Genomic DNA, 16971 nt, shown 5'->3' with positions numbered 1-16971 from the left:
TGCTCAGCCCATATATACATGCTGGTTGACCAGCTGGTAGCTACAAAAAGAATTAGAAACAACCAGGGTGCTTGCTCATTGCCTTCTTCTTACTGAGGACATGAAAAGTGTTCTTGTCTACCCTTTTGTTTGTTCATTATGAAATCTGTGGGACCTTAATACTTTGAGGCTACTGGCTATCTATCACAAGTGGCCAAAATTAGACAAATGGTTCAAAAGTTATCTATAGAGATACTGACAGACTACTTAATTGGATGTTCATGTTCACTTTGTTTGCTTAGAAAAACATTTGAAAAAGCAAGTGAGGAATGCTTCCATTACTTAAATAGATAAAACAATAAAAAAGCAAGAGAAAAGAGAAGTGATTAGTACCTCAATTGTCAAGATCACTGGTTCCAGCACTTCATACTTTATCTTCACTTTTGCAGCAGCTTGTTTGGCATGAACATCTGAATCCGCAACCACAGCACAAACAATCTGACCCACACAAATTACCTATAAAATACACATCACACATACAAAAGATAAAGAAATTTAAGAGTCAGCAGGTAAAATTCCATTACAAAGACCTGAAGTAAAACAACAGAAATTAAGAAAATAAATTAAAAAAAAGATTGCTTTCTAACCTTGTTTCTTGCAAATATAATCTCTGGATCACTGGAGTAGTGAAACTCGTTTGTAGCAGGTACATCATCAGCTGTTATGATATCAAACACACCCGGTCCCTTAAGGGCCTCTGAGGTATCTACAGATCTGATTGGGATGTGGAAAGATAGAAGTATAATTCATTAGTTTTACTAAACTGTTGCACATAAGCAGGGAACACAATACAGAAGTATGTTTCTTGTATTGCCAGAATCTGAACATAGGTTCAGACATGTCTTTTCCTTCTACCCGTTGCATGGGAAGAAACGCATGTCAAAGGGAATTAAAGACTTGTGGGTAGTTAGGGTCTGGTGGCCAGAAGATGTCGCGCTGTACGGAAAGGTGGAGCCCCTCCCTTGATGGACAGCAGCGTGTGGTCTTTGATGTAAGCAAGCAGAAGTGACATTATGGGCCTCAGCTATATAACCCCATGGGACTCGACAATAAACGCCATTTGCCATCCACCACATTGGTGTCTGTGAGCCGATGGACCGAGCGGCCTGGGGTTGGTCGCCGTGCTGTTCCTGAACCAGGTCGCCACTGCCCCCTGAAGGCAACAAAGACTCTAGCAATTTGTTCCATTTCTAGAAAATACTCTAAACATAGCAGGGAAATCATTGACCCATTAGACTGCCTGAACTGCATCAGTTTAATAAAAGTCATTGTATAGAGTTGACAAAATACTACTGTCTCACAGAGATGAAAGGGGGATGTCAGCTCCTAGATGGTACAAAAAGAACATATCTAAACCCAACATACTATTACCTACTTAAGAATAGGCCAGGAGATATGACAGGGGCTCTAGCTAGCAATGCCAGTCCTCTGTCATCATGAGTAATCCCAACCACAGCACCTGGGTACACATCTTGGTGCCTGAATGCTGGGTAGACAATGCAGATACGTGCATTCTGGTACCTTAATGTTAAACAAACAGTGTGTGTATCAGTATGAAAGCATAACTGAAAACAATTTTCTTTCAAAATACGTTTGTCTTTCCATCTCCTTCAAGTACTTACCTGAGCCTTGCTACCTTGTTGCTGCAACATTGCAATGTTACTTCTTACATTTTGAACAATTATTTTTTTTGTAACAGAGTTGAGATTTTAAAGCTATGTTGTTGAAGCTGAGTTGAGGTGTCTATTCATACTGTATAGCTCAGCTCTATGTAGAGGTTCCTAGGTTAGCTCTAAGTAAGCTGGCTCATTTACCAAAAATAGCTCAACAACATTAGGACAATAACATGGAAAAATACATAAATCCAATCAGAGCCTTCTACTGAAATAACGGTATTGCTTCCAGGACCTGAGCCAGTGTGGGAATCTTATGTTCTGTTTTGCATATACATAGTTGAACTCCATTAGTCTGCTCTAAAAATCCCAGACACTATTTCGTTAGTAACTTTCTTCAGATACGCTTTGAACACTTACATAATCTTAGCATGAGCTCTGGAACTAGTGACTACAGCCAGGAAGAGCTCCCCATCCACAGAAGGAAGGTCATCAATGTAAACTGCTTCACCAGTTGCATGCTTAATTCCAGACTGGTGCATTATAGGCCGTCCCACAGGATCCTGGGGAGACTGACTCTGATCTACATCCTGTGCCATCAAAAACAACACTCCAAACAGTTAAAAAAAATATAAAATTGACATACTATTCTTATATTAATTAAAAAATCAGATGAAGGAAAGCTATTCATATTATCCTATTCTGGTTCAGTATTGAAAACAGGTGAAAGACTCAACTGATGCTCCTGAGCTTTTTTTTTTTTTTTTTAAATTGCTTCTCCAAGCAATTCCAAGAGCATTACACAGGTTTGTCTACTTGTATTTTTTCCTTAATCATTTACAACAAAGTGACATAAACGTCAGTCCTTTTTTTTTTTTTTTTAAATTATTGATTGGTGTCATGAGGCTCTGAAAATTTCCTGAATTACTCTCACAAGTTTCTGTTCTGTGTTTTACCAGCATGTGGTGTTGCAGTTTGAGCTATTTGCAATAGTTCATAGAATTTGTCTTCCTCATTGAAAGGCTGCAATTAATCAATGTAAATCAGTGAGACAATTACTTATTTCCTTGCAAGCATTTCCTTGCACTTGCATTTCCTTGCACTTATTTACTTGCAATTACTTATTTCCTTGCAACTGTGTATGAATTTCATGCTTTATTAACCTTATTTTGCTAGGTCTTTCCTTAAAGTTAATTTACTGTTGCCAGACAATTCTGCCATGCCAACTAATTGTTGTCCACTCCCAAAACATTTTTTCAGTTTCTGTCAGTGATCTTGCTAGCTTTTTCGTTTTTCTGCATTTAGAACTAGTGATTTACTCTGATCTCAAAATCTATTTTCTCCCATGGGTTCCAGCACTCAAACGTTCCTGCTACACATTCAATACCTCCTGCACTTTCTGACATGTTCTCTGCTATTAGTCCAAAGCCAAGAAGAGACATTTTTCACTTGATGACTAAGGTTCCTCAAATGGCTGTCTCAGCAAAATCATCTCAACTTTATCCCATACTTATCTTTCAGGATATGTTTTTTTTTCCCCCATCTTCTTTTTCCCTCTAATTTTAAAAGTGTAATAAGGTTCAGATGAAGAAGTCCAGGCAGAAGACAAACACTTACACAAATTAGGTAAAAATTTAAAGTGACAAAACAGATTTCCTGGGTTTCGAAATCTTTTATTATTGCTCAGTGCCAGCCAATCTGAATAATAAAAAATATATCTATTTCTATTATGTCACTTTCTTGTAGCTCGGGTATAAATTGTTGAAAGCCACAGAAAACTAGTTCCCTTAGTCCTGGTCCCATTGGTAAGTTTACACTGCCTTTTCTTTGAAGCTGGAGATAATAACTTGAGCAAATTTAAGTATTTAAAACTAACAAGTTATTCTAAAGAATATCTAAAATCAAAACAAAAATGTTTCCGTACATTTCGTTTGAATTTTCTTTAGGTTTCTAAAAACTTGAAATGTTTACTCGCATCTTCATTAATGGTGTTAAAAGATCAAAACCCCTTGTAGGATTTTCCAGATCTAGTCACAAGGGCTGTGAAAAAAAACGTCAGAAAATCCAAGAGTTGTTCTTTGCTACCCTCTACTGCTGACTTCTCCTTGAAGGCTCCTGTTCAAGCAGATAGCCACCGTAAACTTCATCTTCTTTCCTAAATCTACAGTAAGAGCTCAGAGCCCTCTGAGAGCCTAAGAAAAGTGTATTTCGAGAAAAGAATACTAACATATTCTTGGGATTTTCAGTCTCTGATCTTGGTCCAAGATTTTTCCAATCGGATTGAACACTGCCATATACCAAGTTTAAGCATGCTGACAATGGAATTTGTTTTGCATATTTACCTTCTGTGAACTGTGTAGAAGTCAGAATATCCATGTGAATCTATTTTTACTGACAAGGTTTTTCCAATTTTGATACATTTATAAACAAGGACTCAGAGCCTGTTGTCCTCAGTCCTTTGGAAAATTTACACCTGAGCTTCACTCTGTGGATCATGCTTGATGTATTTTTATTATTATTTACTAAGTCTTACACACCACAGTACAATCTTAAAATAAAATCACTTGCCTGATATATTTGGATACTCTGGGGCATTTTGGTTTGGAAGTCTTGTAGGACACTCTCATATTCCATAGGTATGCCAGGATAGTGGCAAGAGTCCTGAAAAGGAAGTGAATTATTATTAAAACTCACATTTTGAATGTTACAACTAAAAAAAGCTAAGAACCAAAATCACTAAATACATGCTCTTTATACTCTTTATACAGAAAATTCCTTCAAGACTCTCACAAGTTAGGCTCTAAAATGACAATTTGAAAAGACTGTAGAGTTTTAAGATTTCACTAAATGATATTTAAAAATACATTAAATTTGACAAATGCGTGTGTTTCAAGGAAGCAAAATAAAGCAGGGATAGTCAGAAGACCTTCCTTCTTGAGCCTGACCAAAATTGGCATAGAATCATTCCTAGTAAATTACCTAGAAATGGTAATTCAGATGAAAGTGCTTATGGTAATACAGAAAAGAAAGGCAACAGGTATGGTTTCCCTCAGAAGAACAGATGAAAACAAAAGTAAACAAATCACAGCTAGAATTTATCGGGCCAATCAGATTTTAGACTTCTCCTTTCCCAGTCAACAATTTAAACAAGGAAGAGGGTTTGTTTAACACATACAGTTACTTTTCAAAGTGTTTATATGTATTTTATTTGCTTTTTGAACTACAGAAAGATGGGGTAATATACTGACACATCGGTATTGATACACTGTTGCATTAATATTGCTCAAATTTTTACTATTAATATTATTTATTGTTATTATTAACAGCCTAATGTACATGCTACCTTGGACACATAATATATTTGGGCACATAAAAGTTAAGCAGACACCTCTCCATCAGTCTCTTTGGGACTTACGTGCTGTAGATCTGAACCCAAGAAGGACAATATTTAGCAGAATGTACATACTCAAACATTAACAGATAGCAAAACAAAACAAAAAAAAACCTTCATTTGCTTGCAAAAAAGCAAACATGAAAAATCAATTTACCATTGTTTTCAATGACTGCAATACTTCCAGAAAAAATCTGTAGAAGAAACTGACTATCAAAGTATTTTTATATTCTACTTTCCCACCACAGGCTGAGCCTGGAAGAGCTATTTCTTTAAGGATTAATCTGGAAGCTTCATCCAGCATCTGTTCATTCCAGTGTCTGTCAAAAAGAATAACACAGACACCATCAGACAAGGGCTCAAGATAATTATTTATATATATATCTATATCTATCTATCTATCTATATATATCAATATTTATCAATGCACACACTTAAACTGTAGTAATACCCTTGTACCCTCCTGCTTACAATGAAGCTATTGATTTTAATGATGGCTTGAAATTTCAAAAACTGTGTAGATCAACGTTGCTCACAGAAGTGAGGTCTCTTAAGTCAGAAGAATTAAGTCTTATGCCAGTCTTTTCTTAAAAACGAACAATAACAACAAAAAAAATATTAAATTTTTAAAGCTGATTTAACACTATTATGGATTACCATTGTTCCACAGATACTGCCCTATATTTAAAGAAAGGTGAACAACAATACTGGTGCAAACTGGAGATGCTTTTAAGTGATCTGATTAATGTTCAATTGCTGTTCTACATTTTCTGAAAAGGCCTTCCTTGAAGTATCTCAAACACAGTTAATTCTCCATAATTACACAACCCTAGATATCAGAATATAAATCTGTTAGAATAAATTTAAGCACATAAAGCAGAAAAAAAATAATAGTGAAATGGTTGTGTATTAATTGGTTAAAAAAAGTCTGGAAGGGACCCATTTAGATAAATGGAGCTTGAATTATTTGTAGATTTTGTGCCCTAAACCTTGGAACCTTGGAAAGATGCTGCAAAGGGGAGAAAAATGTCAGCGATGAACGTCAGAAGTTATGATCTTGTAGATGAAGAGATATTGAAAATGTTAAGGTCTGACTTGTGTTCCTAAGTTTCTTAAGCACATCTGAAATTTCCATTCCTTGTATCTATCAGAGCCAAACTGAAGGACTTGGGAACACTGATGCTAAGGGATCATCAAACCTATGGGACCCAGCATCATCTCCCAATGCTTTTGTACAAGTCCACAACTATGTATACCTCATCTGCTTATTTCACAGCTCAAATCTCACATCTCTCTACATCCTTCTCACTGGAATTGCACCCATGTGCAGACTCCAAAACATAATGGTCCTAAAAAGTCATTATTTGGGCTTGACCAGACCATTTGCTTGACCATGTGTGGCATAAGCCAGGTAACTCAAATCTCCCATGTGCTTTCATGCTCCAAGGAAATACACCTAAGATCTCAACATCCCTTTATTCTGAAATGTAGAAAACACTGAGAAATCTTACCTTCCAATAAGTGTCCAACAGGTTTGTTTTGCATGGACAGTGGTTGAGGCAGCACCTCCATAGAAAATGCTTAAATCCTTTATTTTGTCTGTACCTTCTTCAAAAAGGACTCTCATTCCAGCATTGGCTATTGGAAGAGCATTTTCTCTCCTTGGTGCTTGTCGAAATGCAGAGATATACTCTCCCTGAATAAGATCAGACAGAAGTGGATAACCTGCACGCATGTAAGTATCTGAAAGCAGAACTTGCTTTTACATTACATGAAGCAAGAGAATCAAAATGAACAGCACAAATTCAACTTCCTGAGCATTCAAGACCATACACTTCCTTCTATTGATATTTCAGTAGCTTTACCTTTCTTTGATGTTCTAGCAGTCTCTTTTTGATCTTCCATTACCTACACAGTTCAGATGACTAAATTTTCTCATGGCAGATACACAGAAGATAGGGATCTTGTGGAGGGGAGGAGAAGAATAGTGGGGCTGCATTTATAACAAGACCAAAAGCTTAGAGGCTTCAAAGTATTGCCTGACTTCAGTACTCAGATAACGTCACCCATAATTATTTTATAAAATCACATACTCGTCATTGCAAACAACACCAGTTGAAGACTATTATGCAGTTCAGCAACATTTACAGAAGCACAAAGCACATGTATAATCTTATCTAATCTTAGGAAAAATCCTCAAAAGGTGGTAATGTTTTACCTGCCTGATGCCAACCATACCACATGTGGGCAGCCTGTTTGGATGAGGACTATGACAACTTGTCCAAGAACCCTTTCTGTAGTGAACTGCTAATTGTTATTGCCCTCATCATTTCAGAGTAAACTTTTGTATGAATATCACACTACATATCACTATTTACCTACTGAGATGTATTTTTTGGCTGAAACTGGGATATGGTATGACAGTATCAGAAACAAATGTAAGGAATCCAGAAAGTGAGCAGTAACTGTGTTACTTTAAACATATGGATTATGCCCCCTTCCTGCTCTTCATTTAAGAGTCTGCAACTAATGTACTAACAAACCTAAATGTACTAGTAACTTACCTTCCTCGAATGGGGAATATGAACAGAGACTAAGATCTCTTCTGGCATAATGGTATTGTTACCAACTCCATCTGCAAAAATATCACTCAAGGGAATCTGCCTCTTTCTTCCTAAAAAAAAAAATCCCACATCCAGAAACTTCTGTACAATAGTGCAACTAACATACATTGAACATTTTTTAATTGGCAAAAAACACACGCATATTTCATGAGTAAATAATTTTGGAGTTTATAAAACATCTTACGAGTCATATGCTCTATAAATATATGATTGCACTACCTTTCAAAGTATCATAACACCATATTCCTAATAAAAGGCACAGAGAACTATCCCCATTCTGTAATCTTCCCTTCTGATGCTATCGCAACAACAATCCCTTCCCCTGCTCCTGTCAATCTATTCCAAATCTCTGCACCTGTTGTCATCACTACATTTTCTACTAAAGTATAAGGAGTGAGTAAGAATACTGAATGAGAGAGATGTGCTGCAAAAATGCAGAACTATTTTTGTGTGTGTGTGTCTTGAGACTAAGCAGTTCCAGGTGTCCAGAGGGAATAAATGCCTTTTCCTTTCTCTTTTTGTAGATTATTCTAAAAGTGGCTATGTTTATCATTCTATGATATGTAAGATTAAAAGGTGGAATTTTCAAAAGGGAAGAGAACAAAATTACATCAGGAAGCAAAATTTATAAGAGCTCTTTGAACACTTAAACATCTATGCTACATAAGTTATGCCAATACCACTACACAGTTAAGCTAGCAAGCCTTCCTAGTGGAAATCCAATATATATTTTAACACATAAAATTGATTATATTAATTAAACAAGCTCCATTGGCTCAAGAAGTTTTGTCAGTAAAACTGCAACTATACCAGCAAAGCAACTGTCAAGTAGAATTATGATCCTGCAAAATCACAAAGGTATAAAATACACATTGTGCAGATGGAAATCCACACTGATCCACCATGTGCATTTATCAGATGAAATCAAGGTATGTGTATTTATGTATATATACGTTTACTAATCTTCCACGTCCTTTGTATTTTGCACATGCTACCTATGGTGTCCATTGTATTTTTAAGTATTTGTAATTACTAGACAATACATGTCTTATAGTAGCCCTGATCTATCCCAAAACTTTGTACAAACAGATAATAATCTGTGCCATCTTTAAGAAGTTCATAGACTAAAATATTCCTCTCACATTCAGTGAGCCTGATACTGTAAGACTGTTTGCTTTAGAGCAAGATTACTTTCTTAATGTTTTCATGTTATATGTGATGATGACACTGTATTCTATTCATCCTAGAATACCACTTAGCATTAAAATTACATTCCTAAAAAACATAACCAGTGTAACAGCAAAACTTTAGTACAGGAATTTTATTTTGCTGAAGTGCAAATCTGAAAAGTAACACTTAAAAATAGCAGCACTGGCATTTCTGGTGTTTTGCCTTTGCAATTGCACCCAGATTAAACTTGGTTTATATACATTGCCCAATCCCACCTGTGAGCCTACCGGAATCTGGGAAAATGCTTTTTCCTTTACACTATGATTTAAGAGAAATACTAAGAAAAAACAGCATCTCTGTAACCTCCTTTTCTTAAACAATCCACATTTCCTATGCTTCACTGACTATTTTTTGCTAAGGAAACATGTTAAAAACCTATGAAAATGCCTGAAATCCTCTCCCAGCAGTAAAATTCTTCCATGCTAACAGAAAGAGGTATCAGCCAGTGATTCTATTTATCATTCAAATAAATAGGCATGTCACTGGAATTGTTGGGTGAGGAGATGCAAATGTGTATACACTGACTTTTCAGAATGACGTTCTGACAGGTATTTCTGTACTTCAATGGCAAACTATGCAGGAAGAAACAATGGAAATCATAAATAATATTTTTTTGTGTATCTATTTCATGAAATCCTGGCTCAGAAGCAAATGCATAAATAACACGTATTTCATGGTGCTAAGCAAAATATTACATGGTCTGAAATGGTAACATATACTCTCTGGATCGAGGGCAAAAATAGGTCTTAGAATCATAAAATCAAAAAAAGGACATAAGACATCTGGAAAGGAGAACAGCATACAGTTTCAAGCCACCAGACAGCTGAGTCTACCAATATTTCATCACCCTTCAAATTGGTAAAGTAGTACACAAGGAATGGAGCTATTTGAGGGGAGTATAGAGTGATGGAATGAAAATGAGGCAATAGGCATGGAAAAAAGTGCTGGACTAGTGGTTCCTGTATTTACTGGAAGTACATGTGAGGAAAAAGAAACTACAGTTCCTGTCAGGGCCAGAGGGTAATTTAAAAACCAGGAACAAGTATCAGTTAAAGAGAAAACTACCTACCAGAAGGATGGGGAAGTTGTATACAGATAACTCAGATTACCAGGTTTTATGAATGCTTTTCGCAATTCACTGCCCACAGAAGTACATACAATCTGGATGGTCTGAATGCTTACTTTGACATGAGAATCTTTGACATATTCTTACTTTGACATGATCTTCTATGTGAGTGGGAAAAGGGTTCCTTAACAAGCACTCACCAGACACCCCTGCACCTCATACAGTAGCATCCTGTATCTCTGACACTAGTACAGAGACAAGATATCTCCGCTTACCTCTTGAAGCCAGATTAAGCATACAGTTGCTAGCTGCCAGAATAGGATTCAAGTCTGAGGTTGATTTTCGACTTACAACGTTTCCACCTAAAGACTTGGGGAAAAAAAAAATCTTACCTCTCTTCATTGCTTTCATATTTTCATGTTCTGTCATTATAAATAAGATTATACACACATTTATGCATATTTAAAGCTCAAAAAAGATGCACTCATAGAAAATTAACAACTAAAGACAATTAAAAAGGCAAGTTGTACTTGTGTTCAGAAGCAATTAACAAAGCTTTGTTCAACATACAATTGGCAGTTTAAGTAACAGACGACATACAGCAACGTTTCTTATCTGTTCTCCACCCAGTGTTCTTAATTGCTTCAAGACAGCATAGAAAATCTTTGTCTTCTCCTCAGGTAACTTTGAGATTGCATTTCTCAAGATGTCTTTAACTAGAGACAGGCTGCAGGCAGCTCCTAGAGTTAATCCTGTTACCAAAATATTATGAAAGCGTAATGTGAGCATTGCTTCATTGTCTGAGTTTTAAACTATGTTCAGACTGTAGAGCTAGGACTATTCATGTGCAATACAGGTAGGCATAAAGTGAAGGGACTTTGCATATTTAAGGAACTGTCACCTTTCAATTCAGGACACCGAGGGTAAAGTTTCATGAAATTATGAAGTTGAGCTAATGGCTCAACATGTGTACAAAAAGGGAACTCTGTTCTCTGCTTCCAGCTGCTTTACTTGCATCAAGTTTGTCGAAATGTTTGTGTGAAGTTTCACCCGAAGTTGAGGCAGCTTCAATGGGCTCTTCCTATTTTAACCACTATTTACATTCTAGTTATTCTTCTAATGTAGCATTTGCAACAAGGTAAGTAATGCTAACACTGAATATGGTATTTTTCCCCCATTAGAAAGATAAGTGATAAAGTTTTATATTAAGACTATACTTTAAAAATTTTCAATACTATAAAATGGTAAAAAGTGCCTCAATTCAAAATTATTAATGGGTTTCATTTATGTAATGTGTGAATTTTTTGAATGGAAACTGGAATTCAATTAAAAATATAACTCAAAATATAAATATTTTCCACTGGATTTTATTAAGTAAAACTATATTAAAATTTATGTACTTAAAGAAAAAATTAATCAAAACATGCTCTGCATTGAAATCTAATTAAAGAGAGGAAATACTCTTCTTGGTTGGCAAACTAAACCGAATCTCTCTCATGTTAGAATGAGTAAGCCTTACACTCCAATGACTAGATATTATTTATAGAATAAAAGAAACAGTAAACATTCTCCATGCTTCTTGTAAATTACCAACCACTTTTCAGCTAAGAATGAATTAATTGGCAGCTGGAACTGGCTGATTGCAGCAAACTGAAAAAGATGTTCTAGATGCAATGACAGTAACATTAAATACAGTTTCCCGCTTCAAAAATGTGGCTTCAGGCATGTCGTAAGTATCCTTCATCAGATACAGGCCCTGATTTTCCTTAAAACTTATGCAATAAATATGCACGATGTAATTTATATTTAATTAATTTATGCTATTATAGGAAGTTTAAATGTATTTTTAGTTGCTATTTGAAAATCAAATAGAACTAATTTTAAAGCTAAAACCTAGTTTACCTTCAATATTAAAAATATCACTGTACTGATCTCAAACACAAATTGAGGTACAAGGGTACTAATTTGGAATAATTAATGCTGTTATTTTTGAGAGCAAGATTATTTAGTGCGAATTAGCTATCATAGTTGAATCACAGACTTTTTTTTAACGTAGACAATTGTACAAAGTTGTTAACACACTGTGGTTCTCTATGCTATGCAACATAACATGGTATAAAACTGTGCCATGTGCTGGGACAGTGGCTACAGACAGCCACCTTGATTCAGGAAATAGCCAAGCATGCTTAGGCATGACTGGAGAGCCAAGATCATTGTACAGCACTTCACACTTTCAGCATGATGGAATGGAGTAGCATCCCCTACTGCAGAGGAATCTCCCATGTCTGAAACAAAGAGAGGTCTACTGACCGTCATCCGTGTACTTCACCACATTCAGATCCGGGATTCTTGCTGGAGAAAAGACAATTGGATGGAACATGCCTCCAAATTTCATCTGAGGTCCTACCAAATGGGAAGGCACAGACATAAATGTATATTCCATAACTGCAGGTCCAACATAGAGGAGCCTAAGCTTACAGATGAAAACATAATGAATGACAAACAGTCCCACTCCTCCCATGGAGGCTGAAACAATGTCAACAGAAGACATTCAGATCATACATACCCACAATGGTGTTCCCAACAACCAAAGGTGCTTTGGGGTGGGCAGCTTTCAGATCTAGTAATTCATCTAAATTTACAGGTGAAATCCATGTCATTCGTTCCCCATGAAAAACCAGAGTTCTTTTTGGTTGATTTTCAGCCATTCTCTGATGGAGAAATATAGCAGATTTACATATTTAGACACAGAGACAGGTGGCAGGGTCTAACAGACATGACATTAGACTGGAAGTAAAAAGAAGTTCTTAAAATATGGTAATTCTACTTAAGCCTTCAAAATGCACAGAATGGGGACTGTTAGGCTGGTCCTTTGCACACTGGTGATTTTTTCAAATTTTGACTGAGTCCAATGGACCAGATTGATGATAAATATAATAAATAGCCCACAAATAAACAAAAGTACAAATAGATTCTGCAATTGCTGAAATTAATTTAAAAAATAATTAAAAATACTTAGGGAGGTGTTTGCACCCTTTGTTTGGAGGTTACCAGTGATAACAGCAGCCACATTCCTTTATGTAAACAAATGGATTTTTTTGGACGTTCTAGCACTGTTTACTGATCAGTTGGAAAAACCTTGTGAACTGGTGTGGGTACAAATACATAGGCAGGAACACCTATCTCACAGTTCTCAACATTTCTCTGTAAGCAGACAGCTAGCTATAGTGAATTTGTCTTTGAATTTATACCTTGACAATACTGCAAAGGAAGCAGCTTTTAGTTTTTCTAGGGCATATACTGCTCTCAATAATCAAGGATTACTGACAATTTATATTCCAGTGTCCTTATTTTAGCTGCTCATATCTTTGCCCCACTTGAATCACTAGAGCTAAACACTCCCCAGACTGGATAGCCATTTAAGGCTGACTATTGATAGACAAGACCAGCAAAACTATTAAGCCACAAAATGGGGAAAATGTATTACTTTGGCAATGTTAGATAAAAAGTATTTGCCAGTTTGCTAGGAAGCATTTGTACATACATGTGCTGCACTGAACACTCCCTTTAGGTTATTTTGTCTTCTCACCTAATGCTTAATTCTGCAGCTTCCCAATATGATTTTTTTGTATGTGATTATTCAGTGAGATCACTGGGGAAAAAAAAATAACTTTTTAAAATTAAACCAGAATCATATGACAATTTTTTTTCTGATGAATCACTGCTAAGCAGGATGTTAGAATGAGTCCTGAACTATGGACTACTAAGAAGAAAAAGACAGAACTAAAGAGTAGTCTGTAAGTAGCAAAAATTACCATTAGTTCTGGAGGAAATATAAGCTCCTGAGTGGGATCTAAGGGCTGGAATTCATCTGGTGAAAATAATCTGGTGGAAATCTTAAAAAGAAAGGAAACAAGCAAAGACAGTATCTATTTTTTTCTCTCATTCTTATTTCTACACAAAACAAAACCAAAAAAACCTGTAATGGTCCCAGTGAAGCCAGTAGAAAATTGGCAATTCCATTACCTTTTGCATTTTGTGCTAAATTACAATGCTTCATTTGAAGCTGCAGGTGAAGGAAGTGGTCATAACAGTTTTTCAAAGTTTACTCATAACATAAATGTGTGTATTAGCAAGTACAGAGGCAAGTAACTGAAAGACTAACTACAGGCTTCCTGGTGTCCTACTGCAAGAAAGTAGCTGGTTTCATGCCAACCTACAGAACCCAAAAAGCAGAGAAGTAGATCAGATACTATTGAAAGAAAATAGAGAACGAAGTCAAACGTACATGAATAAAAGGTTTCTTATAACACTACAATCATGACTTATTTTTAGGAACGTAGCAGTTTATTGGATTCAAGCCAACGGTTAGATTCTGAAGAGATCAGTGGTTACAAAAAAAAAAAAAGATGATTGCTACATCATCTCCTTCTCATAAAAGAATACACATAGAAGCCTTGATTTTTAAAAATATTTCCAAATTTCTTGTGAGGAATAATAAAATATCTGATTTTATATATAACAACTGTAATATTATGGAAGGTGAGTAAGGTGGAAGGTATAAACAGATTATGCCTATATCTTGAATAGTTACAATAAATACACAATGCAAGACTCTTTTCTGTAGGTTCTTAAACCAACTAGTACAGTTAAAATACTTAAAATCCTACCTTCTCTTCCTTGTCAAACAAATCCTCTTCATGATCCAAGCAACACTTACCACTTGCTTTACTTTGACAACAAACAGATTCCTAAAATAGGAACATTCTATCAGTAAAATAGTGCCCAGGCTGGCAATAAGTTAAAGACTGCTTGAGCCATTAAGAGTTTCTCCTTACATTTCAATGAAGTTCTGGATAACATTTAATAATTAACTGCATCGGAAGGATTTGTGTGTAAAAGTGACAATATCCAAAAATATCTTAAAATCTTGTGCTATTCAAGTCCTTAATATAAAATATTTCATGTTATATGAAATTTGGTGGACCTTGTGAGAACACACATTCAACATTATTTCTTTTATCCACAGTTCAGTCTCCCATTTCTTTCATTGAAGGTCTCTGACATGTTATTTATGCCAGTATCGATCCATGATAAAACACATGTAGTTACTTTGGAGTACTCTTCATAATTCATGCTAGACACCAAGTTCCCATGTTCCTTTTTTTTTTTTTTTTTTTTTTTTTAAATAAACAGGCTAGGCTACTAGACACCTTATTAATCGTTTTCTTATTCATATTTTCAACATATTCATCATTTCCTGGGTCTGCTCAGCATGGAGAAAAGAAGACTGAGAGGGGATCTCATCAATGTGTATAAATACCTGAGGTGTGGGACACAGAGGGATTTGGCCAACCTCTTTTCAGTGGTTTGCGGGGACAAGACAAGGAGTAATGGTCACAAAATAGAGCACAGGAAGTTCTGCACCAACATGGGAAAGAATTTCTTCATGGTGAGGGTGACAGAGCACTAGGACAGGCTACCCAGGAGGTTGTGGAGGAGTCTCCTTCTCTGGAGATAAATACTTAAGGCCAGTCTGGATGCCCACCTGGGCAGCCTGCTCCAAGGAACCTACTTTGGCAGTGAGGTTGGACTTGATGATCTTTCGAGGTCCCTTTCAACCCCTTCAATTCTGTGATTCTGTGATCAGCAGGGAGTAGTATGAGCACGAGATAGAAAGGTGGAGCAACTCCCTGCAAAGCCTGAAGGAATGGCACCAGGGTGAGACACCCCAAACAGTGGTGGACCCCCTGCCCTGCCGAGCAGAGGGAGAGGACCCAGGAGATGAGGAGGAATGGAGACAGGTCCTTGCTCAACGTCAGAGGCAACCCCCCTACCGGCTCAGCCTTCCCTGGTGCCCTTACACAACAGGTTTCAGACCCAAGACTGGAGCTTGAGATACTGGTGGGTGAGGATGAGTTTAACAGTCTACCCAGAAGGATGCTTAAGGCAAGATAGTCAACTCCACACCTCAGGACTGCCTCCACTAAGAAAGAAAGGTGATCGTTGTAGGCGACTGCCTTCTCAGGGGAACAGAGGTTCTTTTTAGTTCTCTTTAATGCCTTTATCAATGATCTGGATGAGGGGATCGAGTGCACCCTCAGTAAGTTTGCAGACGACACCAAGTTAGGTGCGTGTGTCGATCTGCTTGAGGGTAGGAAGGCTCTGCAGGAGGATCTGAATAGGCTGGACCCATGGACTGAGGTCAACTGCATGAAGTTCAACAAGGCCAAGTGCTGGGTCCTGCACCTGGGGCACAATAACCCCAAGCAGCGCTATAGGCTGGGATATGAGTGGTTAGAAAGCTGCCAGGCAGAGCGGGACCTGGGATTATTGGTGGATAGTCAGCTGAATATGAGCCAGCAGTGTGCTCAGGTGGCCAAGAAGGCCAACAGCATCCTGGCTTGCATAAGAAGCAGTGTGGCCAGCAGGGCTAGGGAAGTGATTGTCCGCCTGTACTCGGCTCTGGTGAGGCTGCACCTCGAGTACTGTGCTCAATTTTGGGCCCCTCGCTACAAGAAGGACATGGAGGTACTCAAGCAAGTCCAGAGAAAGGCAACAAAGCTGGTGAGGGGTCTGGAGAACAAGGCTTACGAGGAGCTGCTGAGGGAGGTAGGATTGTTCAGCCTGGAGAAGAGGAAGCTCAGGGGAAACCTTATCGCTCTCTATAGGTACCTGAAAAGAGGCTGTAGTGAGGTAGGGATTAGTCTATTCTCCCATGTACCTGGTGACAGGATGAAGGGGAATGGGCTAAAGTTGCACCAGGGGAGGTTTAGGTTGGATATTAGCAAGAACTTGTTAGGCATTGGAATGGTCCACCCAGGGAAGTGGTTGAGTGGAGGACTGGTTAGGTCAGAGGTTGGACTCGGTGATCTTGGAGGTCTCTTAGAACCTATATGATTCTGTGATTCTGATCTGCATCTCTTAACAGAGGAAAAATACATGGTCTTATTAAAAATCTTCATGGCCTGTATATAAGAACCATAAAACAGTTTGGGTTGGAAGGGA

General features: G+C 37.3%; 1 protein-coding gene across 6 annotated transcripts in view; it reads right to left on the bottom strand.

Annotated features, from left to right (window-relative positions):
• The window catches only part of AOX1 (aldehyde oxidase 1), a 44054-nt gene that overhangs the window by 19349 nt on the left and 7734 nt on the right, over positions 1-16971 (bottom strand). For 4 of the 6 annotated variants that reach the window (XM_038182160.2, XM_038182158.2, XM_038182159.2 and 1 more), the window contains 13 exons: positions 14634-14714; positions 13779-13859; positions 12530-12674; positions 12274-12366; positions 10534-10715; positions 10239-10332; positions 7608-7717; positions 6555-6739; positions 5201-5363; positions 4221-4313; positions 2073-2242; positions 627-753; positions 373-495 (listed from right to left, as the gene is read on the bottom strand). In XM_038182160.2, the coding sequence (XP_038038088.2) occupies positions 373-495; positions 627-753; positions 2073-2242; positions 4221-4313; positions 5201-5363; positions 6555-6739; positions 7608-7717; positions 10239-10332; positions 10534-10715; positions 12274-12366; positions 12530-12674; positions 13779-13859; positions 14634-14714 (1647 nt within the window). The remainder of the gene's footprint in view (positions 1-372; positions 496-626; positions 754-2072; positions 2243-4220; positions 4314-5200; positions 5364-6554; positions 6740-7607; positions 7718-10238; positions 10333-10533; positions 10716-12273; positions 12367-12529; positions 12675-13778; positions 13860-14633; positions 14715-16971) is intronic. The other 2 variants (XM_038182161.2, XM_038182162.2) reach the window with 1 other exon arrangement.

This window comes from Anas platyrhynchos, chromosome 7 (assembly GCF_047663525.1).
Source record: "Anas platyrhynchos isolate ZD024472 breed Pekin duck chromosome 7, IASCAAS_PekinDuck_T2T, whole genome shotgun sequence".
In the NCBI taxonomy this organism is placed as follows: domain Eukaryota; kingdom Metazoa; phylum Chordata; class Aves; order Anseriformes; family Anatidae; genus Anas; species Anas platyrhynchos.
This window is presented reverse-complemented; position numbering and strand designations above follow the sequence as displayed.